Here is a 24,678-nt window from a genome sequence, read left to right on the forward strand (position 1 = left end):
TTTTCCCATGCATGTGTGTCTGGTTCTCACATCTCTAGTTAGTAGTTTGTATCTCCTTTCCCGTGGAGAGTGTTTGTCTTCTCCTCTGACCTCCACGGCTGCTTTCCCCAGCAGCCCCTGGAGCATCCATCTAGTGGGCCTGGGAAGGATGGAACTCCCCTTCAGCATATCTGCAAGGTGGTCCTTGGTCCTCTCCACTCACAGCCCCTCTGCACTCCCCCAGGTAGATGGCCCCCCCAGGGCAGGCCCTGCGGACACCCCTCCCTCCGGCTGGCGGATGCAGGGCCTAGCGGCTGCTCCTAAGGACGAAACCAACATGAGTGGGGGAGGGGAGCAGGCCGACATCCTGCCGGCCAACTACGTGGTCAAGGATCGCTGGAAGGTGGTGAGTGAGTGACCGGCGGGTCAGAGGGAGGGGCGGGAGAGGAGGGAGGAGGGGATCTGGAGACCAGTAAAAAACAGGTGCCTTTAGCGCACCAACCTAATGAGGGAGGTGCCCCTGAGCTCATTTGCATAGTGCTTGCAGGCCCTTATTTATGCCTGCACTTGTGGACACTCGCTTTCTCCCAGGGCCGTCTCTCCAGCCCCGCCCTCTCTCACCCCTTTCCCGGCTAGGTCACGCTGGTCCGTCCCAGCCTGGAACAACTCCTGGTTGGAAGTCTGAGCTGGAGCTGCAGAGCTCAGTGGGGGCGGAGGGAGGGTGGGGGAGGGGGCTCTTTCTCTGCCGGACCTTGGAGAAGGGCAGTGAGTGAGCATGTGTCCGTCCGCTTCCGCAGAGGATGGAAAGGCTTGGGTTCCGGGAAAGAGGCCCCGCAGCCTGCTCCCACCGCACCCGCACTCCATCTTCTCCATCCACCCTCCTCCCCTCACTGGTTCCTGCGGCAGGTGCAACACGCCGAGACTCCATCTCCCAGCGTGCCTTGCTCCTCCAGCCCAGGACTTCAGGCTGCTCGGCCTGCTGGGAGTTGTAGTCCAAGCCTTCCGGGGGGGGGGGTCTGGATGGGAGGGGGACACTTGAAGGTTAGGGAAAAGGCAGTGTCTGGGGAACAGGACCTACTGTAAATCAATCCGTGTCTCCCCCCACCCCCCCGTCTTTCCTTCACATAAGAGCTTCTGCTTGCCACTTATTGTGGGGGCAGGCTGCTGGGCCCTAGGTTTTCGGGGTGACAGTGTGTGAACTGTGGATCTGCACCTGGGTGGGGAGCCAGGAGGAAGAGAAGGAAAGCATTACAGGTCAGGTCTATACTGAGCCTCTCTCTTTCGGTGTGTGTGTGTGTGTGTGTGTGTGTGTGTGTGTGTGTGTGTGTGTTGGGAGAGGTTCAACTAGGTTAGGGGTTGAGAGGAGAGTGGGGCCTGGGTGCAGGTGGGTCTCCATGGCAACAACCACTCCGCTGGGCAGGTCCCTTAGAGGCCAGGGACAGGGGCAATGGTGGCAGCCTTTTCAGGGATGTCTCGGGAGGGGGTCACACTGGAGCAGCTGGAAAGCTGCAGGTAGGGGCTGTCTGTGTCCCCACGGGAGCTTCCTGGGAGGGAGAGTAACAAGACAGAGATTGGGGGAGGAGGAGCCAGGACAGTAATCAAAGGAATGAAGGTCTGGTAAAATGAGGAATGTTACAAGAGCTTCTTGTGCTGGCAGATTGGAGGCAGGCAGACATTTGCACTGAAGAGGTGAGAAAAAGATGGTGTTCGTGAGTTTGGGTTATAACTTTCTTGTGTTTCTTTGGGAGGAAGTGGGAGATGAGTGGGAGAGAGATGACAAGAGGGAGTTAGGGAAAGCGGGCATGCATGCAGTCTTTGCCAGCTTACCTCTCTTTACCGCTCACTTCCTCCCTGGCCCCTGGACAACTAGCCATGGTGGGGTGCCAGACGCTTCCCTCAGCCATCTCCCCATGAGGGATGGGACAGAGCTCAGGAACCAAGAACAAGTTGCCAGAGACAGGCGGTAGCCAGGCGAAAATGAGGGTCAGTGACACCAGATGGAGTATTTAAAAATAATAACCTTGCATTCTTCTTGAGGCAGGATTCTCAGAAGTAGAATCACAAACAATAATAGTAACAAAAACTCAGCATTTGTTTTGAGCACTTACTATTGCCAGACGCTGTGAAAAACGTAGACACTGTTAGCCCCATTTCACAGGTGTGGGGACCGAGGCACAGAGATTCCTTAACTTGTCACGTTACCTTGACCGGTAGGTAGAACCAGGTCTGTCTGACTGCTGGGCCAACAGTAACGCTTTCCAAGAATTAGCCCATCCAAGAATCGGACCATAGAGCTGATGGGTCTTTGTGACCAATGCTAGCCCAACTCTCTCATTTTACAGAGGAGGAAAAGTGGAACCTCCAAAAATTTAAGAAACTAACCCCAGGTCACCCAGAGCTGGGCCGTGAAACCAGGCTTCCTTTTTCCTGTGTGAATGCTGGTCCTATTATGGTATATTTCTCCTCCAGTTTAGGGGGGCCCTTTGGCCGGGGAGGGGATCATGAAGAGGGTCTGGTGAAGGGAGTTTGAGAGAATATTCCTGTTCCTGGGCTGTGGGCGGGGCTGCATTCTGGCTTTCCTGGGCCCTGGACACTTCTCCTCCTATGGCCCCTTCCTCGATAATAAATTACTAAAAGTTGTATTTTATGACTACAGTGGTATAAAGAGGAACACATTAATATTACATATTTAAATTTTCTTTTTGACCGAAATGTTAATTTCTCTCTCCTCCTGGTTTTAAAAGAAACGAACACATTTTCATTGTCTCCTGAAAGTATTATGGGCCTAATCACTGTGCCTGCTGTGGCCCGTGGGTAAGGGCCCAGGGAGGAGGGTGTTGGGTGAGTGGGTGAGTGAAGAGGCCCGGATCCCCACCCCAGGGAGGTTCAGTAAAGAGTGGGTGGGGGGGTAAGAAGGGGACTAAGGAAGGAACAATAGACTCTGGAAATGAAAGTGGTAGAGGAATAACCTTGGGCACCCTGGGAAATTGGGGAGTAGGTGTCAGAAGAGTCTTGGGGGCCCCGAACCCTCCTTACCCTCTCCGGCAAGGATTTTGGAGCCTGGTAGATCTGAGCTTGAATCTCAGCCCCGACACTTTCAACCCCAGTGTGATCAACTGTTCCCATAACACCATAGTTCAGAGTGTGGGTCTGCATCCGATTGCCCGGGTTTGAAGGACACCGGCTTTGCTACTTCCTAGCCCTGTGACCTGGGGCCGGGCACTTACCTCTGTGCAGAACGGCGACTCCTATGACTCCCCACCTGTGTTGTTGGGACCCTTTGGGGATCAGCGGCGATGGCGGCTGTGAGTCTGGAGCACAGAACCGAGATGCCCACCCCCTCGCCCTTTCCTCCATGCTCACACACAGCAAACCACAAAGGAGCCCAGAAGATACTAGAATCTCCCCCGCATTTAAAGTTCCCCAGGGAAGGCGTGCCGTTGCTTCCCTGGAGTCTGCATCTGTCCCTCCTGGTTCTGAAATTCTCCTGGAAGTCGACCTTCAACTTCTGTCTCAAGTAGAGAGGGACTCTGGTTTCTCACTGTTCTCCCCTGCCCCCCGCCCCCCTTCTCCCTGCCTCCTTCCTGGGCACAAGAGTCTTCAGGATCCCATCCGGCCTCCCGCTCCTCTTCCAGATCTTCCCTTCATCCTTCTCTTTCCAGAGAGGCTTCAACACTCACCTGCTGGGTGCTCCGAGTGCTCCGCCCAGCCCGCCCCCTCCTCCCTTCATTCCCGCGGAATAAATACTCAGGGGAGGGCTCAGCGGGGCAGGCGGCTCAGGGTCAGTTACCGGCTGGCTGACCAGAGTGCCTCCACCCAGTCATTAATGTCAGCTCAGTTATTAGCCAACAGGAGGCACATGAAGGCACTGGAGGGCAGGCCACCCGTGAGGCGCAGGCTCCCTGCGGAGGTGAGAACTGAGCTGTACATCTTTCTTCAACCAAAGAACTCAGCGCCTTCTCCCTTGTCCCCCCATCATTGCCAGCAGCACCCTCACTCTCCAACATCCCTGGGCCTCTGACTTGACATGACTTTCATCCCTCCCATAACTCGGCTTTGCTCATCTCGGCTGCCGATTCTTCCTCCATCACAGTTCTCTCTGTCTTCCCTCACTACCTGCCCTGGGACGCTGGAGGAGGAGGAGGACCTGGCAGGTTAGCTCTCCACTGCACTGCCCCTGGGAATAAGCAGATTCACTCCAAACCTCCTTTCCCACATGCTCCAGTGTCCCCCCGCCCCGAAGAGGCGGCCCGCCGGGGTGGGGGCACCTGCAGGGGCCTAGGGAGGGAGGTGAGCTTCAGAGCAGGAATGGTCTCCTCCCCAAATACTCCCCCACCCAATACTCTGGTGACACCTTTTCGGACTCTGCTAACCCCTTCCGGGGGGTCTGCCCTGAAGCTGGGAGGTTCTGGAAATTGGTCTTCCTTCCGGAGGTTGCTCAATCTAGGCAGCGGATGGGGGAGCATGATATTGATTGTCCTTCCAGAGAAGAAAAGATTCATGACAGCCGATTATCTCTTCAGGATCCACGTGACCTTGGCTCCATGTCTATATGAAGTCACACATCTCATACCCTTTCCCACTGCCCACTGCCATCTGGCCCTGTGTGTGTGTGTGTGTGTGTGTGTGTGTGTGTGTGTGTCCACCATGGGCTGAGCTGTCTGTCTCCAGCACTAGGAAAGGAGGTGGGGGCCCTGGTGGGCGGGGCAAGGAGGGAGACGTGAGGTCCTCCCCTTCAAGGATGGCCCCTGCCCCCATCAATGAAGGATCCCACCCAGCAATGGTTGGGATGAGGAGCTGCTCAGCCTGATCCCTGTGTCCCCCATCCCCCTCACCTGTCTCTGTAGCTGAAAAAGATTGGAGGTGGGGGCTTTGGTGAGATCTACGAGGCCATGGACCTGCTGACCAGGGAGAACGTGGCCCTCAAGGTGGAGTCGGCCCAGCAGCCCAAGCAGGTCCTCAAGATGGAGGTGGCCGTGCTCAAAAAGCTGCAAGGTACGGGCCTAGGGCAGGAGGATGGGAGGGGAGAGGTGATGGAGCCAGGGGCTGGGAGAGGTGATGGGTTAGAGGCTGGGAGGTGTAGTGTGGTGGAGGGAAGAGGGGACCAGAGTCGAAGAGCGATGGGAGGAAGGGCAGGGGGACCAGGAATCCAGAATACGCTGGGAGCCCACCTGCGGGTGGGGAGTGAGGAGCAGGGGTTGGGAGCCGCCTGTCTGTGTCCCCAGGGAAGGACCACGTGTGCCGCTTCATTGGCTGTGGCCGGAATGAGAAGTTTAACTACGTGGTGATGCAGCTCCAGGTGAGTCCCCGTGGCCCACGCATCCTCCCTCCAGTCACCCAGGGACGTGGGCTGCAACTCCTGGGGGGGGGGCAGGAAGGGAGACTGCGACCCCGGGAGGAGGGGGACGCGGCCACAGCCTTGGGGGCGAGGCTGGGCAGAGGGCCCAGTGGTGGTGGTGGGGCGGCCGCTGAGCAAGGTTGCCCCTCCCCCCAGGGCCGGAACCTGGCTGACCTGCGCCGCAGCCAGCCCAGAGGCACCTTCACGCTGAGCACCACCCTGCGGCTGGGCAAGCAGATCCTGGAGTCCATCGAGGCCATCCACTCCGTGGGCTTCCTGCACCGAGACATCAAGCCGGTGAGGGCTGCCCTGCCCCACACCTCCTCTCCCTCCCGGGGCCCCTGGTTTCTTCTCCATCCCAAGCCCCGTCGCTGCCTCTTACCTGCCTCGCAGGAGCACACAGCCCTGTCCGCCCTGGGCCATGCCCATGCCCTCTCCTGAACTTCTCTCCCTTTCCTTCACCCCTGACCTGAAGAGTCCTTGAACCTAGAAAGGTGAAGGGTCGGGGAAGCACAGGGGGGTTGAGGGAAGGGGACCAGGGCTGGGCCTTTGTCAAGAACTCCAAGTAGCTAATTGTGTGACATCTTGGATCTTGGTGCTGAAAAAAGTGCCCTTCTTAAGGGGTGAAAACTGGGGCTCAGAAAGGTTGGTTGAATGGCCCAAGGTCACACAGCAAGAACACTATAGGTGCCCTCCTCCTCAGTTAGACTAGGCCTCACTGTCCTACTGGGGAGTCCCAAGGATTTAGAGCCACAGACCTTGTTTCAGCCGTCAGCTCAGCCATCAGTGGCTGTGTGATCTTGGACCAGCCCCCTGAGCCCCTTGACCTTCATTCTCCTCATCTCTAAAACGGGGAGAATCCCACCTGCCCCTCCGATGAGGTGCTGCGCCGGCTGGCGTTTTACTCTTACGTGAGGGTATGTGGGCTGAGGGTCCCGCACGCTGCTTCCTGGAGCCCAGCGCTCACACTGCTGTCTTCCTGCAGTCGAACTTTGCCATGGGCCGGCTGCCGTCCACCTACAGGAAGTGCTACATGCTGGACTTCGGGCTGGCCCGGCAGTACACCAACACCACGGGGGACGTTCGGCCCGTGAGTACCGCTTCACACGGCAGTCCTGGGGGCCCTCCCCAGGCTTCCCTGTCGCTGCCTGACCAGGCCCGGCTTGTGTTCGGTGCCAGCAGCACCCCTCTCTGTGTGCATACTTGGCCATCCCCTCCCCCCTCAGCCTGGGCTCTTGATGGCTGCCACCCCCACACTCAGTGATCTGCCACCCCCACACTCTGGCCAAGGACGGACACCGGGGCAGGAGGCAGGTTTCGGACTGAGGTTGGAGTGTCCGGTTTGCTCCTGACCAGGCCAAGGTGACAGGGTGGGGGGTGCCGCGGGGAGGCAGTCCTGGTTAAAGCAGGCAGAGGCAGGCTTGGTGAGCAGGGTTGAGCAGGGCCAAGGTCGGGGCAGCAGGTGAGGTTCCCGGTGGTGTTCTCTCCTCTGCAGCCTCGGAACGTGGCCGGGTTTCGAGGGACTGTTCGCTATGCCTCGGTCAATGCCCACAAGAACCGGGTGAGTGGCAGAGCCAGCCCCGAGGGACGTAAGGGCAGTAAGGTCAGGGGCAGAGCGTGCTGCTGAGGGAGAGGGTGGGGTGGGCAGCCTGGAGGTGCGGAGAGAAGGATGGGGCAGGGGCTGGAGGCTGCCATTCCAGAGACCCCCATTGGAGGAAGGTTCTGCCTGTGACTCCCCCTTCTTCCTTGTTTGTGGGGCTCCTCTCCTCTCTGTTCTCAACACAAATCTCTGTGGGGTGAGAAAGCATTTAGAAGTTTTTAAAATATAGATATGTTTTTATTGATTTCAGAGAGGGAGAGGGAGAGAGAGAGAAAACATCAATGATGAGAGAGAATCATCGATCGGCTGCCTCCTGCACGCCCCCCACTGGGGATCAAGCCCATAACCTGGGCATGTGCCCTGACCAGGAATGGAACCATGACCTCCTGGTTCATGGGTCGACACTCAACCACTGAGCCACACTAGCCGGGCAGCACACACAGAAGTGCTGACTGTGATTCCATGTGTGCTGGCTGATCGGGGGGAGAGCCATGGCTTCAGGGAGACCTCAGTTGTGCCCACAGATGCCTGGGTGTCAGGTCTCCTTGACTGATGTGCCTCAGTGGAGGGTCAGCCTCCTGCTCCCAGGGAATGACCTGAGAGCTGTGGGTGACCCCCCCCACCCATCTCTCCACCCCAGGAGATGGGCCGCCATGATGACCTGTGGTCCCTCTTCTACATGTTGGTGGAGTTTGCAGTGGGGCAGCTGCCCTGGAGGAAGATCAAGGACAAGGTGAGTCCCGTGCAGCTGGATCTGAGGCGGCCGGTGGGGTGGGGGCAGCTGGGCTCCATCTCCCTGTGCCTCTTGCCTCCAGGAGCAGGTAGGGATGATCAAGGAGAAGTATGAGCACCGGATGCTGCTGAAGCACATGCCCTCTGAGTTCCACCTGTTCCTGGACCACATCGCCAGCCTCGACTACTTCACCAAGCCTGACTACCAGGTGGGGGAGCCTGCCGCCCGCCTGCGTCCCCGGACACCTCTCTGTGGGCGACCTCCGCCAGCAGCACCCTCCTGCCGAGGCCCGTGCCCCTGCCAGCGTGGCCCTGACCATCTCCCCCTGGCCCTCCAACTGCACGAAACTGTTTTGCACTCTTATGAACAGTAGGCACAGCTAAGATTTATCAAGAGTTTACCCTGTTTTCAGTGCTTTTCGTGCATTAATTTATTTAAGTTTCAAAACAAGGCTTTGGTGATAATTGTGTGTTCCTTATGTCATTGTTTCAGCATTCAACAATCAAGCCAAGTGCTTTCAAGCACTTTGCACCAAACTCTGCAGGAGTCCAAGTGGGGTGACTGTGCCCATGTCATAGATGAGGAAACTGAGGCCTGGTAGCCTGGGTAGGAGCAGGGCTGGCCTCAGGCACATCTGACTCCAAGTCCAGTGCTCTTTGCAAGGCCCACACACCCCTGTAGGACCCACGACCCTGATCAGAGAGTGGGGAAAACAGCTGAGCGCAGAGCCCTGCATGCTGGCAGAGATGCCACACTTGGGCAGTAGGAGGCCATATATTCCCCCCTCTTCTCCACCCCCACCTCCCCCAGCCAGTTCTTAGCTCAGCCTCGCGGGGTCCCCCAGACCAAACGGCTGTGAGCACACCCTGTGCTGGGCCCTGTGCTGGCGGCTAGAGATGTGGAAAGGGCAGGTGGGTGTGTGAAGTTCAAGCCCATGCACTGTGCCCAACCAAGGGAGCTGTGTGGTGGGGGGACCCGGGAGGCCTCAGAGAGGAGAGGTGGGCGGGAAGCATTGCGGCAGGGAAGCTGCCTGTGCACACCCCGCCCCCAGGTGGTGGGTTTGGGAACTACAGTGGTTTGCAGCTGCTGTGGCTTCTGCTGAGATGCTGGAAATAGCAAAGGAGTCTGGAGCCGGGTCAACAGGGGACAGGTCTCAGGGGGCTTATGTCCAGCCAGTGGGGCTTAAACCAAGATGATAATTTGCATGCTGATTTGCATATTGTGTGCATGTTTTCATTGAAAAATCAATGTGCCCTTCTCCTTCCAATGCCTCCTCTTGGCCCACCCTGTCCTGGAAGGCCCCTCTCTCCCCACTGCCATCCCAGCAACTGCCCCTCCTCCCGGGAGCCCCAGGGTCACCTCTCTGTCCTCCCACCACCCCCGCCCCTGCAGTTGATCATGTCGGTGTTTGAGAACAGCATGAAGGAGAGGGGCATCGCTGAGAACGAGGCCTTTGACTGGGAGAAGGCTGGCACGGACGCGCTCCTGTCCACGAGCACCTCCACCCCGCCCCAGCAGAACACGCGGCAGACGGCAGCCATGTTCGGGTGAGTCTCGGAGGGGCAATGGCTGGGGGGGCCTATGACCCCTGCCCAGAGCTGCCTGCTCTCTCCTCCTCTTCCCACCTGGACACACCTGGCCGTCTCTCCTATTCTCGGTGCTCAACAGGGGGGTTCTCAAATCCCAGGAAGTTCTGCCACGTCTGCACCCTCAACCCGGGTGCAGCGTTAGGTCCTCATTTGGGGCTGCTGACCTCAGTGGGGATCAGGAAGCCAACAGTGAGACTGCCAGAGCCCACAGGTGTCATTTCTCCAGCTCACGTGTGTTCATCCAGGGAGCATGTCCGAGGCCACCCCCACCCCCGGGGGTGCAGAGGGAGACCCTCCGAGGCTCTCAGTGGAGTCGAGGGTGATTGTAATGGTGGGGAGCCATGTCAGCACCGGTGACAAGCACAAGGAGAAGGTGGCCACGTGAGAAGGGGCTCCCTACCCAACCCCAGGAGTGAGCCAGGGAGACAGGCCGGGGCTCCGGGGATACCTTTGGGAAGGAGACTCCGCAGGACTTGTCAGCACGCTATGGTGCTCAGATCTATAAAGACGTCGCTCAGTTAACCTCAAGTGATCCTTCTCTTTATGCCCACTCCTGGACTAAAGGAAGCCAAGCAGTGATCGCAGTGGGAATCCGGCTGGGCCTGCCTAGGAAGCAGCTGGGTCTCTCTCTCTTTCTCTTTTTATATATTTTTACTGATTTCAGAGATGAAGGGAGAGAGAGAGAGAGAGAAATATCAATGATGAAAGAGAATCATTGATCGGCTGCCTCCTGCATGCCCCACACTGGGGATTGAGCCTGCAACCCGGGCATGTGCCCTGACCAGGAATCGAACCCTGACCACCTGGTTCATAGGTCGACGCTCAACCACTGAGCCAGGCCAGCCGGGCGGGATCTCTTAAATGGAGCGAGGTGGTGGTGTGCCCGTCCGGACAGCCACATCTTACAACCCTCTGGTCTCGGAGGTTTTGTGAGCCGGGGTGGGGACGGGCCGAGAGCCACCCTTACCCCTGCTGGGGCCTCCCCTGTGCCCATGCCCATCTGGCAGTGATCTCCAGGGCCTGTGCTGGCAGGAGAGGGCACCCATGCCAGCCTTGCCCATCACCCCTCCGGCCTCTCCAGGGTGGTCAACGTGACGCCGGTGCCTGGAGACCTGCTGCGGGAGAACACGGAGGACGTGCTGCAGGGCGAGCACCTGAGTGACCAGGAGAACGCACCCCCCATCCTGCCTGGGCGGCTCCCTGAGGGGCTGGGCCCCGGCCCCCTCCTGGCCCCCCATCCCGGGGGCCCTGAAGCTGAAGTCTGGGAGGAGACAGATGTCAACAGGAACAAACTCCGGATCAACATCGGCAAAGTAACTGCAGCCCGGGAGAAGGGCATGGCGGCCTTCCCAGCCCGCGGGCCCCTCCCCGTCCTCTGAGCGCCCTCCCCAGCCCCCAGCTGTGGCCTCGCCCCCTCTCAGGATCACTGCATCCTGGTGCTCCCCCCCCCCCCCCCCCCCCCCCCTGTCTCCTTCACCCCAGAAACCACCTGACCCACAGCCGCCTTGTCAGCCCCAGCTCATGGACTCCCCTCTCCTGCAGACCCCCTGCGTGGTGGAAGAGGAGCAGAACCGAGGGGTGGGGGTCCCCAGCTCTCCGGTGCGAGCCCCTCCAGACTCACCGACAACCCCAGTCCGTTCCCTGCGCTACCGGAGGGTCAACAGCCCGGAGTCGGAGAGGCTGTCCACCGCGGATGGGCGGGCGGAGCTCCATGAGAGGAGGTGGGTCTGGGACCAGGGAGGGTCCAGGGCGCCTTGCTCCCTCCGCCCCGGGCTGGGCGGGAGGAAAGGTCGGGTTCAGGCAGAGGTGGGGGGACTCAGTGTAGAGAGGCTTGTACCCGGTCTCAGAGTCTGTGCCAGGGCCCGCAGGGCTGGGGTTAGAGCTGAGAGGAGCCGGGTGGCTGATGGCCAGCAGGGACCGGCAGGTCTGGTGGGTGGAGGAGCAATGTCCCACCCCATCCCCACCCACGTGGCTCTGGGGGGACCTCACCCCGCAGAGGGCTGAGGCCTTCTCCGCACCAGGAGGGGGATCTCTCCCCAGGCCCAGCTCTGGGCGGAGGGCCTTTCCACACCCAGTGCGTGGCCCCGCCTCTGGATTCTGCCCCAAACCACACACCCCTCCGGGACGGGGCACCGCGCCCCTCCGGTGCTCCTCCGGGGCTGGAGGCCCCTGTGCTGACCCAGGACAGAGGGCTGCGTCTTCAGGAAGCGCTCACGCTCACGCTCACGCTCACGCACTCGGCTGGCCTCCCTTTGACCCGGTGGCCCGGAGAGCCCGGGAGCGGGGAGGGTAAGGAGAGGGGTGCGGAGAGATTTTTCTGGAAGGGAGTTTTCAGGATCTCATAGGCAGGGCAGAAGGTTTGGGGAGGCTCCGGGGAGCAGGAGAAAATCTGAAGCAGATGGGATCTGGGTTTCCCCCTCCCCCCTCAGTTCCCTGCCCTCCTCACCCCGATCTTCAGCCCTCTCTCCCTTGGGTGCCCCCTCTCCTCTATGTCCATGAAACCGTGCTCTCAGGGAAGGCAGTGACAGCAGCCGTCTACACGGGACTCTCAGTGTCAGGCCCTGGACGTCCTCCCTCAGGGTGTTTGTATTCTAACAAAGTGGATTTATTAACAAATCCATAAAAACAGTGTGGAGTCAGAGTTGGCAGGTCCTACAGAGGCCGGTGGTGGCAGTATGTCGGGAAAGCCCACAGGGGCTGCGACCTGCACCCCTCCCCTCCCAGGCCGATGTCAGGGAGGATGAGCCAGCCCCCTGCCCGCAGGCTGAGGGCGGGGTGAGCACACCCAGGGCCAAGCCTTCCCGGTTCATTTGGGAGGGGACAGTTCTCCCTTTTGTAGTGGCCTGTCCTCCACACGCTGTCAGACAGACAGGAGTCCCCCACGCTGGGGCCGTGCACCCCTGGGTGACAGCCTCGGGAAGCAATGTGAGGGTCACGGCACAGTTTAAGGTAACAGTGGGAGATGTCCCAAGGCAGGTCCGTGCCCCAGCCGTGAGCAGTCAGACGGCAGACGGGCCCGTCCCCGCCTGGCAGAGCTCACAGCCCCTGGGAGGCAGGTACGTAAACTCAGGTGCTCTGTGATGAGAGGGGACCAGGGAGCAACTGTCCACCACGGAGGATGGAGAGGACCCACACATCTGAGCTGGGGTGGACAGCACAGGGTGGAAGGACGGGCCTGTGGAGGGAACAGCATGCGCAAAGGCACAGAGGCGTGAGCGTGTGGGCCATTTGGGGAAGGCGTGTGAGCCTGAGGTGGGTCTGGCAGAGGAATGGGAAACGGGGCCTGAGTCTGGCAGTTAAGGGCCTTGGTGCCACACTCAGGAATGTGGACTCTTCCTCGGGGCTGGGAGCCCCTGGAGTTGGTTAGAGGTGGTGAAACCCGCCAGGCAGGGCTGGAGGTGGGAGTAGAGGAGGCTAGAAAAACCATCTGCAAACCCAAGGGCCAGGCGTTTGCCCGGGATGCAGCAGGAGGGAGCGCCTGGTGGGGAGTGAGCGCGGGGCAGGCAGCCGGAAGGCTGGCTTTAGGGAGATGAAGGTTCCCTGGGGTGGTGTGGGAGCGCCTGCTTGAGCACAGGAAGCAGACCTTATTGCCTGTGCGCTTACATTCCTGGAACACAGTAAGCATGTCGAGGGAGTGCATGAGTGGATGAATGAGAGCTTTACTGGGAGTGAGGGCAGAGGGTGACAACCAGGAGGTGACGGGGCCGCTCCCAGGGTGGGAGAGGTGGCAGGGTCAGGAGGGTCCAGATGTCGCGGGCCACCCTGCCACCTGTGTGGAGTCCTCGGGGCTCCCGAGAGGCCGGCACTGAGCCCCACCTGGCTGGCTTTGCAGGTCACGAATGGACCTGCCCGGCTCACCCTCGCGCCAGGCCTGCTCCTCACAGCCGGCCCAGATGCTGTCCGTGGACACGGGCCAGGCCGACCGGCAGGCCAGCGGCCGCATGGACGTGTCGGCCTCCGTGGAACAGGAGGCCCTGAGCAACGCCTTCCGCTCGGTGCCGCTGGCTGAGGAGGAGGACTTCGACAGCAAGGAGTGGGTCATCATCGACAAGGAGACGGAGCTCAAGGACTTCCCCCCGGGGGCCGAGCCCAGCACCTCGGGCACCACGGACGAGGAGCCGGAGGAGCTGCGGCCGCTGCCCGAGGAGGGCGAGGAGCGGCGGCGGCCAGGGCCAGAGCCCACCGCCCGGCCCCGGGGACGCTGCATGCAGACACTGGCCGAGGAGGACCTGCGACAGACGCCGTCCCAGTTCCCACCACCCCAGCTGAGCCAGGCCGACGGGCGATCAGAGACATCGCAGCCCCCCACGCCCGGCAGCCCTTCCCACTCACCCTTGCACTCCGGACCCCGCCCTCGACGGAGAGAGTCGGATCCCACTGGCCCTCAGAGGCAGGTAAGGTTGGGTTTGCACCCCACACCCCTCCCCGGACACCCACAGTCTTGGCAGGAGAGCCTGAAGTGCAAGGGCTCTACCGACCAGCCGGCAACAGCTGCATGCATCGATGAGGGCAGACAGGGCGAAGGGTCTGCAATTCTGCGTGGGGGGCAGACGAGGCTTCCGAGAGGAAGTGCCCTCCGAGTTCTGAGTTGAGTCTTGCATTATGGGCGGTGTCACCAGGTGGCAAAGCAGGAGAAAGGCCTCCCCGGCCACGTGGACAGCATGTGCCAAGGCGCGGAGGTGGCAGTCAGGAAGCACGGCGCTGATTGCATGTTGTCACAGAGAGGCTGCGAGGCAGGGCCTGGGCCTGTCCTGGCGGCCTGGGGCTAAGCTAAGGGGTTGGGGCTCCATCCGAAAGCTGGTAAGCCACCAGCGTCTGTTAAACAGGGTGTGACGGGATCACGTTGGTCCTTATGAATGACCCCTCTGGCTGCTGTGTGGAAAGTGGATCGGAGGGCACAGAACTCAAAGCAGGAAGGCCACATGGCCGGCCCCAGCAGGAAAGCGCCCTGGTGGCTTGGACCAGGGTGGGAGCTCTGGATGGGGGTCAAGGTGGACGTAGCCAAGAGGTGTTGGGGCAGTGACAGGCTGGAGGGGGTCTCGGCTGATGCCCAGCATTCTGGCTGGACGGCGGTGCCGTCACTGAATGGTTGGAGAGTTGGACACAGAGACCCCGTGGTACTGTGGGATGTCCACATGGAGGCCTCAGAGCTCAGGAGAGATTTCAGCTGGAGACGGGATTTGGGAGTCATGGAAGCCACAGAAGTGGGTGATGTCACCCAAGACCCTGTGTGGGGTGGGGAGAACCAAGGGTGAGGGCAGAGCCAGGAACTACTCAGCCCCGGCGGGGGGTAAGGTGAGGGGGGTACTGAGAGGGAAAGGGGTTTGGAGAAGGACTGAGAAAGAGGGGCCAAAGCGTGGGAGGAGCGCCCGGGAGGAGTCCTGGAGACCAGGGAAGGGGTGGCTGAAGGGGTGGGGCAGCAGGGAGGGCAGGAGGTTTCTGTGGTTGGGGCAGGCTCCATGCGGGAGCTGAGCCCTGAGAGCCAGGAGGAACAGACAGTGTTAGGGAGGAACCGAGCCAGGGCAGGAGGGACCCTAGACTGGGCACAGGGGCGGGCACGTGGGGGGCCCTGGGAGGACCCGGTTAGCTGCAGCGGCACCTTCTCGTATGGGAGGACTGGGGGACAAGGCTGGAAGGACGGGGTGGGGGGTGGCCAAATCGCGAATGGCCGGCTGAGGATGCGCAGCGGAAGGCCACTGGCCGGGCCTGGCTTCTCTGTGTGGGGAAGAGGCTGACCTCTGTCTGATCCAGAAAGTGGCGCCAACTCTTACCCGGGTGCTGAATGGGGCCCGTGTTCTCTCAGAGGCTGGGAGAGCCCAGGAGGGGATGCCGGGGCTCAGGGGCTGTGCCGCGGTTCACCTTATCACCTTATCACTTTGTCACTTTATCGTGCCACATTGGAGACATGCACCCAGGAGATGGGACGGTGCAGGGCTGGGGCCAGTTCTGCTTCGCGCTCAGATCCGGAACCCGGCCCCAGGAGCGTGCGGTGCCCTGAAGAAGGGCAGGCAGGGCTGTATTCAGCCCCATCCCTGTGTCTAGAAGAGAGGACTCTGAGGCAAGATCCAGAGGAGTGTGCATCCTGGCCTTGCCCTGGATTCTGGAAAATTGGGGGCTCAGAAAGAGGTACCATGAGCCCTCACCCAGAGATGTCTTAGCCAGTGTTGGAGGCTCGACCGGGGCAGTGTGGGCTGGCATGACTGCTGCTGCCCTGAGCATTGTCCCTCGGGACCAGCGCTGGGGAAGCAGTAGGAGCAAGATCTGCTTGGGACTCCTCCGCTGCCCTCTCACTTATTCACTTATTCGCTCATTCATTTATTCATTCCATACCTACTGGGCATCTACTCTAGGCCGGGTACCCGGGGCATCAGAGATCATATGCACAATAGGTTGTGCCCACAGGAAGCACAAAGTCTAGGAAGGAGCCAGTCTGGGACCGAGAGAAAGCCCAGAATTAAGAGTCAGGAGGCCTGGATTCTGGACCTGGGCTCGGCCAGTCCCTTCCTGCCAGCTGGCCTCAGAGTGAGCTGTCTGGGAGGCTTTTCCCACTTCAGACTCCCACTCGTGTCCTGGAGTCATCCTCCCACTGGGGAACTCTGGCCAAGGGGGTGAGGAGAGAGGTTTGGGGGAGCAGGTCCAGGCCTGCTGTGCCGTCAGCCAGCCAGTCTCGGGCTCCGTTTCTGCTCGTCCCCGTGAGCGATGACTTGTGTGTCTAAAGGGGCGTTGGGTGACTGCAGGCCGTGGTTTCCCGACAGAAGAGAGGTTGGTTAGCATTCTACACATGTGCGTGTGCGTTTCTGTGTCGGCTTAGCTCAGGGCTGTGACAGTGTGTCCATATGTGTGCACACGTGTGTGGGGGCACAGCAGCGCGCCTGTGTAAAGTCGGGAGTGGACCTGTGAGTGTGTAGAGAACCACAGAAGCCTGGAAGGAGACTAACAGTCATAGTGACCGTTCTAATGACAAAGACAGTGGCTGTCGCTGCTCTCAGCACTTCCCCACTGTGCATGCGTGTTCCCCACAACAATACTGTGAATGGGCAGCCCCCGTGGAAAAGTAAGGCGACGGAGGCTCAGGGGAGCTGTCGTTAGCCCGGGGTCACCAGCTGGCAAGTGGTAGAGCCGGGATCTGAATCCAGGCAGCTGACTCCAGTCAGTCTGAGGCCTGTGTGTTTAGGAGAGGAGCAAACACAGGCCTGAGAGAGCAGGTGGCTTGGGTGGGGTCAGAGAGAGTCAGACTGGTGTGTGTGTGTGTGTGTGTGTGTGTGTGTGTGTGTGTTTTGCACGCACTGGCTGGGCCATAACAGCAGGTGTGCCCACAGGGGTCGCATGGTTAACCAAGTATTTCAGTTCAGGGTGAAGCGGAGACCTTCCTTGGCCCAGGGGATGGAAAGAGGGAAAATGGACTAGCATGTTTCTCCTTTTTAGCTTGACTTTGTGGGGGCTCCCAAACCTGGCTGCAGCTGGAATTACAGTTAGTGGAACTCCCTCCCTTCCCCCACCCCCAACGAGATTGAATGGCTCAGGGCAGGCAGGAAGTCTCTATAGGGACTCTGTGCAAGGAATCCCTCCCTCCCAGACCTAGCTTGTCTGCTCAGATCTCACGTATGAACTTCCTCATAGCAGCAGTCCTTAAAGCTATAGGCACCCGTAACTCTGCCACCTGCCCCCGTGAGGAGCAGGGACGAGGATAATGGGGGCCTGGCACGCGATTAGACCAGGCACCCAGGAGTTGTTGGTGTGCGTGCCGTGATGCTTTAACCGCTTTCCTTCACACACACCTGGGTTCTTCGCTGGGAATGTAAGGTGCAAATTGGAAGTGGCTGGGAAAGCGAGGGCAGAGAGGAGAGTGTCGGTCAGCGTGTGATTTGGGGGCGGATGTTTGCCAGGTCCTCTCTGGCTGATAGCACAGCAGTCGGCATGCCCGGAGCACATGGACATTTGCTGGCAGCCACGAGGACATTGCCCTGCCAAGTGCCAGGCAGTTCACTCGGGGCCGAGGGACGAATGCAAACAATGTGGCTTTCAGAGCTCGCGGTCAGGAGGGTTGGGGTGGGGTGCAGTGTGTAGACCTGAGGTTCATGATCAAAGGCCTGGGAGGGCACAGAGAGCTCTTCTTTGCCAGGAACAAGGAGGCTGCCTGGCAAACGGGAGGGTCTCCCCGCGGTGACGCTTCAGCTGCGGTTGAAGACAATCACAGGTGGCACCTGGCGGGAAGGGCAGGAGCATGCTGGGAGTAAACCCCCCTGGCGGCTGACCAAACTCTGGCTGTGAAGCTCGAGCTGTCCACACATGCGTGAGAGGGGCCGCGGGCAACTGTGGGTGCCGCTGTCCGTGGTGACTCGGGGTGGGCCTTACACCCCACCCTCAGGGCTGACAGCAGCAGCTCAGACAGATCCTGGTCTTGACCAAAAAGAAGCGGAAGGCGAAGCAGGGCGAGGGCAGGGACAGCCCTATCAGAGTATCCTCTCGCCACCCCTCTCTGCGGGAGGCTCCGTGCTGGGTCCCTGGGCCCCCGTTTGACATCTGCAAGGGGTCACTGGGGCTGAGTGTCCTGGGCCCCTCCCCCCTCGGCCCTCTAGCCGCTGGCCCGGCCGGTCCTCACTGCCCCACCGAAAGCTACTTAAACTGGCCTCAGTCCCAGGCAGAAGTAGGGGTCAGGACGGGAGGAGTCCGGTGACACCCAAGCCACCATTTCCATGCCCACATGCCTGGGATCCTCGGTCCCATGTGCCCTTTACCCTCTGAGGGCACAAGGCCAGGAGGGCACCAGTTAGGATTCTGCCTGTGGCTCCAGCCTTGGCGAGGACAGGAGGAGAGCCACTTCGGAGAAATGATTTCTGTGGGCCCCACCTCCTGCCAACCTCTTCCCTTTCCTCCTCCTCACGAGGGATTTGAAGGGTAATAACGCCGCTTACAAGCTGCGGGTGCTGGTCTATGTGCGCTGCATGTTACCACAGCTAACCGGGCAGCCGCCTGAGGTGTGAGGTAGGAGCACTGCATCCCGCTGTCACCCCGCATCCCACGAGGAGGCTGAGGCGGGTGAAGGAAGCAACTTGCTTGAGGTCACCCAGGTAGTAAGTGGTGGCGCTGGGATTCCACCGTGAGCAGTTGGACTCCAGAATCCTGCCCTTCTGAGCGTCACTGAAACCCTGGCACCGCCTGAGATGTGCTGGGGTGCGGGGCCGAGGGTGTGCGGGCGTCTGCGCTAGACCTCAGGAGTCCGGCTGGGGAGACAGGCGGGGAACAGCTGCCCGACACATGGCAGTGACAGCTGCAGAGCAGGGTTCCCCCGCGAGAGGGAGCCCCGAGCGGGGCGGGCTGAGCCGGGAAGCTGCGGGCAGGAGGTGAGCGGCGAGGTCTCTGCCCAGAGGCCGGGTGTGAGAAGTGCCAGGGAGGGAGGGACGGGGGCTTTGGAGGCGCGAGAGCCTCGTCCCCAGGCAGGACGGGGTGGCCCGCACACCCCTCCACCCTGCCGACCCCGCCCACCCCCCGGGACGCCGTCGCCGCGGGCTGTGCGCGGGGGGTGGTCCCCGAGACGGAGCTGTCGAGTCTGTGCCTGACACCTCTTTTCCCTCCACTCTCTTGGTCTCTTTCAGTTGGAGGAGGACAGACTCTCGGGGCACTCCCTCCCGCGGTACAGCCCCCTGCGACGACTGGCGTCCTCCGTGTTCTCCTCCTCCACGCTGGAGACCGAGCATTACCCGCACCCCGGCGGCGGCGGCTCCTCGGGCTCCTCCGGTTCCCTCATTCAGCGCAGCCGCTCGGCGGAGAGCAGCCCCGTGCGGGCGCCCCACCGGCGCCACGCGCCCCTCGCCGCCGGCAACCACAGACTCGTGCCCTCGGTGCTCCGCATCTCGCGGTCCCAGCTGCAGCAGGTGTGGGCCCGCTTCACCCACAAGACCTAGGCTGGGCCCCCCCCCTCCTGGAGGGGGCAGGTGGGGGGGGTGGGGAGCAGACAGAGACCATGGTTCCTTCCCAGGACGCAATAATCACACTCACACGCCCCGTGCACCCCACCGTGCAATACAGCCCCGAGACGCTGGCCCAAGGTACCGTAATGCCCACCCCGCGGCCCCTCCGCGGTGCCAGCCGGTGGTGCAGGAAGGGCGGTGCTGTCTGCGCAGTTCAGGGACAGGGCAGGGGGACTTGGCTGGAGCCGCAGGGAGTCCAGAGTCCAGCAGAAACCCAGGGTCAGGCCACGAGGCATGCTGGGTCAGAGGCAGTCTGGCATGGTTATTCTGTTTAATCTGTGATCTCTTGGCCTGGCTGGGCCCGGTCCACCCCGAGGGGGTGGCAGAGCTGGGCCTCCCGGTGGGGTGTGAATGCCCATCTGTCTGCGTGGGGCAAGGCGGTGACCCTGCGTATGAGAGGGGGGCCTGGCCAGCCAGTTTGGGGTTTGGTGTGCCTCCAGGCTCCCTGATGTGGGGAAGCAGCCCTGTGACCCAGCAAGCCTTTCCCGTGCCGCTGTCACAGCGGACAGCGTCCCTGCCTCCCACACTCAGCTCAGGAGGCCGGAGCTCCGTCCACTGCAGGCTGCCCTTGCCAAGGCGCGTGTGCTCTCACCCACTGTGGGTGGCCTGGCCCGGCTCCTTGGGAGCCGAGGATGGAGGAGTGGAGCTGGGAGCTGGAGCGAGGGGCGAGGGACCTGGTCTGGAAGTAGTGACAGAGAGGGGGTTGTTAAGGATGAGGCGGGACCTGTGAACTCAGGACAAGCCCCGCCCCTGCCCTCTCAGGGACAGCTCCTTCCTGCAGGTGCTCGGCCAAGCTGGCTGGTCCCAAGGGGCCGCGGGGAAGTCAGAGCACAGGGCGGCAGAGCAGATGGGGATCTGGAGATGGGGGGTGGGGATGCCAGATTGCTTACGCCCTTTCTGCCCATTTCTCAGCCCCTAACCTATCACTGCAGGGACCCCCAAGGTTCCCTTTTCTCATTCCCGCCCATGCCAGCCAGCACCTCTGTCCCCCGAGGCAAGGAGGGAGTGATGGCGAAGGCACCAGAAGGGACAGTGCCTGTGTAGGGAGGGAAGGAAGGGAGGCCTGAAGGTTTGCACAGGTGTTTTGTATGAGGCTGTGTGTGCCTGCGCGCATGCCTGCACTCTTGTGTGCTTCCATGTGAGCACTTGTGTGCGTGGCAGGGCCGCCGGGGGTGGTTGCTTAGGCTGTGCACTGCACAGTTCCGTGTGTGGGTGTGTTGGAGAGTGCACGTGTGTGTTAGGGAATCAGGAAGATCTCTGTGCAGTCCTTGATGGATTCCTACGTCCCTACGCTCATCCCGGCTCCTCTCTCTATGCTCTTCTCCCCCTGACCTCTGCTTCCCTCCCACTCCACTCCCTTCACCTCCCCAGCTATCTCTGATTGGAAGAGAACGCTCAGAGGCCTGGGGGTACCATAAGTGGGGGTGGGGGGCGGCCATACACAGTGCCCTCCTGGATGGCCAGCATTGTAGTGTGACTCATCCACGTGAGCTATGCACACCCACCTCACTCCTTTCTCCAAAACCCACCCCCGCCATGTCTGGGCCGGGATCACCTTCCCCATCTAGGATGGACCTTGTGCCCTGCCCCACCCCAGTTCTGGCTGCTAAGTTTTAGACCCTCCCTCCAGGCTATTTTGGGTGCAGAAGGTAGAGAAGGGGTCAGGGTAGAGACTTCTCCAGAAGGGACAGAAAACACAAGCACAAAGGTGAGGGGTGGGATGAGCAGTAGCCCCTCCCGCCTCCCCCCTGGCCCTCCCCCTGTCCTCCCAGCTAGTGGCAGGCGGTGACGTGGAGTCTGTCCACCAGCCACCCCAAAGGTCAGCAGCAGTGGGGGCAATGCCCCGCTCTCTGGGGTTAGATGAAACCAAGCACTCCCTTATCTGGCATTCCCTTCTAGAGGGTTCCACTACCTGACCCTGAGCACAGCTCCCACCAGTGACTAGCACCCTGAGGTACTCTAAGATCCCAAAGTGCCTTGTGACTAATCAAAGACAGTGGCACTACCTTCAGCCTTGTTTTAGCATCAAGTGCATATTACTGTTTCCAAAGCCTTTGGAAGTGGGGAATCCATCCCAAAGGTGGCTGAATCCACACACACACACACACACACACACACACACACACCAGGACTGGTACCTGTGGGAGTGGGTGTGTCCTTTAAAGTAAGATTATGATTCCAAACATGTTGTCCTTTGAGGGACACTCTTTTACATGCCCTCTAGGTGCGGGGAGAGAGTGTCTTGTAAGCCATACCGCTCAGAGCAGACGGGAGGTGATCTTGATGATGTTATTATCTTTTGAGGGTGGCTTTGACTTTTGGAAACAGCTAAGGCCATTGGAAGCCACATGTTCAAGTTCACGTGAAGCTTGGCAGAGCCCTGCCTGGATTGAGCTGAGTGGCCCAGGTCCCAGGCGGGCAGGGGCGTGTGAGCCTGCCATGTGGCAGGCTCCTCCTTTCTGAAGGTTTCCCCTCCCGAGAGGAGCAGGCCACTCTGCCCGGGGAGAGGGACAGCTCCCCAGCGTCAGTTTTGAGAAGAGGCAGCACTCTGTCGTCCTTTGAAGATGGTGTTTTTGTACTTTACGGTCACACCCAGCCCACTGGAGTGGCTTCCAATTATTTATCTTTTATTACATTTAATAGTCACTGGCACCCGGGGCTTATTCTGTGCCAGGCAGTGGTCTAAGCACTTTACAAAATTAACTCATTTAACCCTCATAATAGCCTACGAGGTAGAGCCCAGTATTGTCTGCAGTTAATGGATTAATTAGAATATTTAATTTACAAAAACATTTTAAAAAAATAACCTCTGCCAGTGCCGAAAACCCGAGGTCTTGTTTGATAGTTTTAAAGCATTTCGGTCTATTGACCGTCCTTCCTGGTTGGCCCCTCCCCACCCCATCTGGTAAGAAGGGAGTTGTCTGTGAGCCAGACTCGGATGGTGTCCAGGTGGGGGTCACTCCAGAGTACTGGGGTTGGTTGAAATGGCAGAGCCTGTCTCTCCAGAGACCCCAACCTCTCAATCCCCCACCACCCCAAGCATCCCCTGGCGGCTCTGGGCTTAGGCGGCTGAGGAAGAGTTGCAGTGGAGAAAGCAGATGCTCAAAACCCTGACCTCAGGGGGGGGCTGGGGGTCACGGTAGGACCCTCCTGGTTGGGCTCACAGACAGGGCAGGTCCTGACGTTGGTGAGCACTGACCAGGGATTTAAGCTGAGTGTCAAGAGGAGGCCAGCGTGTCAGGGAGTGGGCAGATTCAGGGACTGTGGTAAAAGCGGACCCACCACACCATCACTTTGCTCAGCCAATTGTTGCTGAAATCTCCAATTTTTTATGTGAAGTCTCACAATTTTTAATTATTGGCATCTAACTTAAAAAAACGACAACAGCTTTTTAAAGAAAAATCACCGTGTGAGCCAAACAAAACCAGTGTACAGGCAGAGACCCCAAACTCAGTTTGCAGCCGTGAGCCTGAGCACTGTCGACCTCCCTCTGTCCAAGGCTGCGGCTCTCCCGGGGCCAGGCGGGCTTCTCAGAGCGAGCGCACAGGGTGAGGGGGTGTGCTGTGTGTGTGTGTGTGTGTGTGTGTGTGCCTGAGTGGGGGCCGGTGGACTTGTTCGTGGTGAGAAGGGCCCTCCTCATAGGACCAGTATTTTCTCTGGGGGACAGAACTCTGAGTCAGTGAAAAATGCTCTAGTAAATTCTCCATAATGAATAGACCCTCCACACACTCAAGGCAGCTTGGGTCACAGCAATAACTACTTAACATTCTCCCAGCCACTAGCATCCCACGCCCAGCAATCTCCCTCTGCATTTCCCCTTTTGGGGAAAATGGGCCTAAAGCTGCCCAGGTGGGGGTGATGGCATCTCTGAGCCAGGCTGGCACATCAACTCCTGCTTCCCCAGCCAAGGGGGGCAGGCCTCTCCAATCCTCTCTGTGGAGGGTCCCAGGACCCTCCCTCACCATTCCTCTCCTCTGCCCCGCATAGGTCCCTTTTTCTGGGGAGGGGCGGTGCTTCTGCCCAGGCGGGGGGCGGGGTGGGGGGGAGCCTGGGCTACTGGGGTGAGCAGAAAGAGCTGTGTCAATGTGTCTGTATTGGTGGCCAGGGGAGGGGACCATGCTTAGGGAGGGTGTGGGTGCCCCTGGCTGTGGGAGCACCGAGAATACTGTGTCCCCTAACATCGGCGGGTTGATGGAAACATAGACCCCTAAGGAGGGCCTGAACCCCACCCCACCCCAAACTCCACTGAGATCCCAACCTGAAGGGCAGGAACAGCCCACCCTCATGGGCAGACCTTGGTAACAAGGAGTGTGGCAAATCACTCTCCTTAAGTTGGGGGGCATGTCCCCAAACTTCCCATTATTCCCACTAGGAGCAGAGGAGCCCCTGGGGCCGGTGGGCCAGCCTCTGGAAATGCTAAGGCAACCTTCTCCCTAGGGGAGAGCTCCCAGTCTGAGGACAGTCCCTCAGATACCCCAATGGTTCCCCACGCCGCCCAGTGGGCTCGCAGCCCAGGAGCCCTGAGGCTGAGCGGTCCCGCCCCCAGGAAGGAGCTGAGAGGCGCAGCAGTGGGGGAGCAGGGGCAACGACACCCAAAGGAATATGGGAACCTCCCACACCTGTCTGTTCACCAGGCTCACGGTCAGTTCCCCACGCACCCTCTTTTCTACCTGCACAGGCTGGGGGAGGGCGGGGCGGGGTCCCTTGGCCACACTAACCGCACACGCCATCCACTCTCCGGACCGCAGACCAGCAGCCCCGCCAGGGAGAGCACAGGCCCGCGCTGCCGCACCTCGCGGTTCTGAGGGTAACGGGACCCCAAGCCTCACTTTCCGCCCCTCCCCGTCCCCGGGGCCTGTCCGCCGCCGTTGCACCTCGAATGTACGTTCCGTCTTTTTCACTCGCTGCTGCGCGACCCCAGGGGACCTGGCCCCGCCCCCGGCCGCCGAGCTGCCTGCTGCTACACACCCCACTGGGCTCGCGCCCCCTGCGCCCCGACGTCGCTCAGTCAGTCCTCGGTTGCTTTCCCCTCCGCCGGCTCCCTGGCCTCGGGGTGAGGGGGGTGCTGGAGTGAGGCTCGCCCCCCAGGACTTCCAAGTCGGGGATGCCGACGAGGGGCTGGGAGGGGGAGCCGGCCGGCTCTCCGGCTCGAAGAACCCCCGTCGCCCCACCCCTGACTCCCTTACCTCACCGCCCCCCGGCTGTCCCCCACTCCCCAAATCATTGGCCTTGCAACTGGATGCCAAAGAGCCCAGAGTTGAGGGGGGTGCCGAGCTCTGAGTCTAGGTCTCTCAGAGCCACCCAAACCCTCTTCAGCCCGCGCCCCAGCGTCCGCGTCTCCTGCCCCGCCCCACTCCATCACTGAGCGCCCTGGCGGGGGCGGGGGGACCTCAAACTTGCCCCGACGTCCGGCACTTCTCCCGCCCCACCTCCGAAAATAAAACTCAGGGACCAACATCTGCTTCCTT

At 60.4% G+C, this 24,678-nt stretch overlaps 1 protein-coding gene across 1 annotated transcript in view; it reads left to right on the forward strand.

Annotated features, from left to right (window-relative positions):
• Positions 1-277: 277 nt before the first annotated feature.
• TTBK1 (tau tubulin kinase 1) overlaps positions 278-24,678 on the forward strand; it is a 33,767-nt gene continuing 9,366 nt past the window's right edge. The window contains exons 1-12 of the mRNA XM_054722362.1: positions 278-385; positions 4,827-4,974; positions 5,205-5,278; positions 5,474-5,614; positions 6,303-6,407; positions 6,813-6,878; positions 7,558-7,650; positions 7,733-7,858; positions 9,043-9,197; positions 10,321-10,552; positions 10,782-10,960; positions 13,072-13,633. Coding sequence (XP_054578337.1) covers positions 278-385; positions 4,827-4,974; positions 5,205-5,278; positions 5,474-5,614; positions 6,303-6,407; positions 6,813-6,878; positions 7,558-7,650; positions 7,733-7,858; positions 9,043-9,197; positions 10,321-10,552; positions 10,782-10,960; positions 13,072-13,633 — 1,989 coding nt within the window. The remainder of the gene's footprint in view (positions 386-4,826; positions 4,975-5,204; positions 5,279-5,473; positions 5,615-6,302; positions 6,408-6,812; positions 6,879-7,557; positions 7,651-7,732; positions 7,859-9,042; positions 9,198-10,320; positions 10,553-10,781; positions 10,961-13,071; positions 13,634-24,678) is intronic.

Source organism: Eptesicus fuscus, chromosome 10, assembly GCF_027574615.1.
Source record: "Eptesicus fuscus isolate TK198812 chromosome 10, DD_ASM_mEF_20220401, whole genome shotgun sequence".
Taxonomy (NCBI): Eukaryota; Metazoa; Chordata; class Mammalia; order Chiroptera; family Vespertilionidae; genus Eptesicus; species Eptesicus fuscus.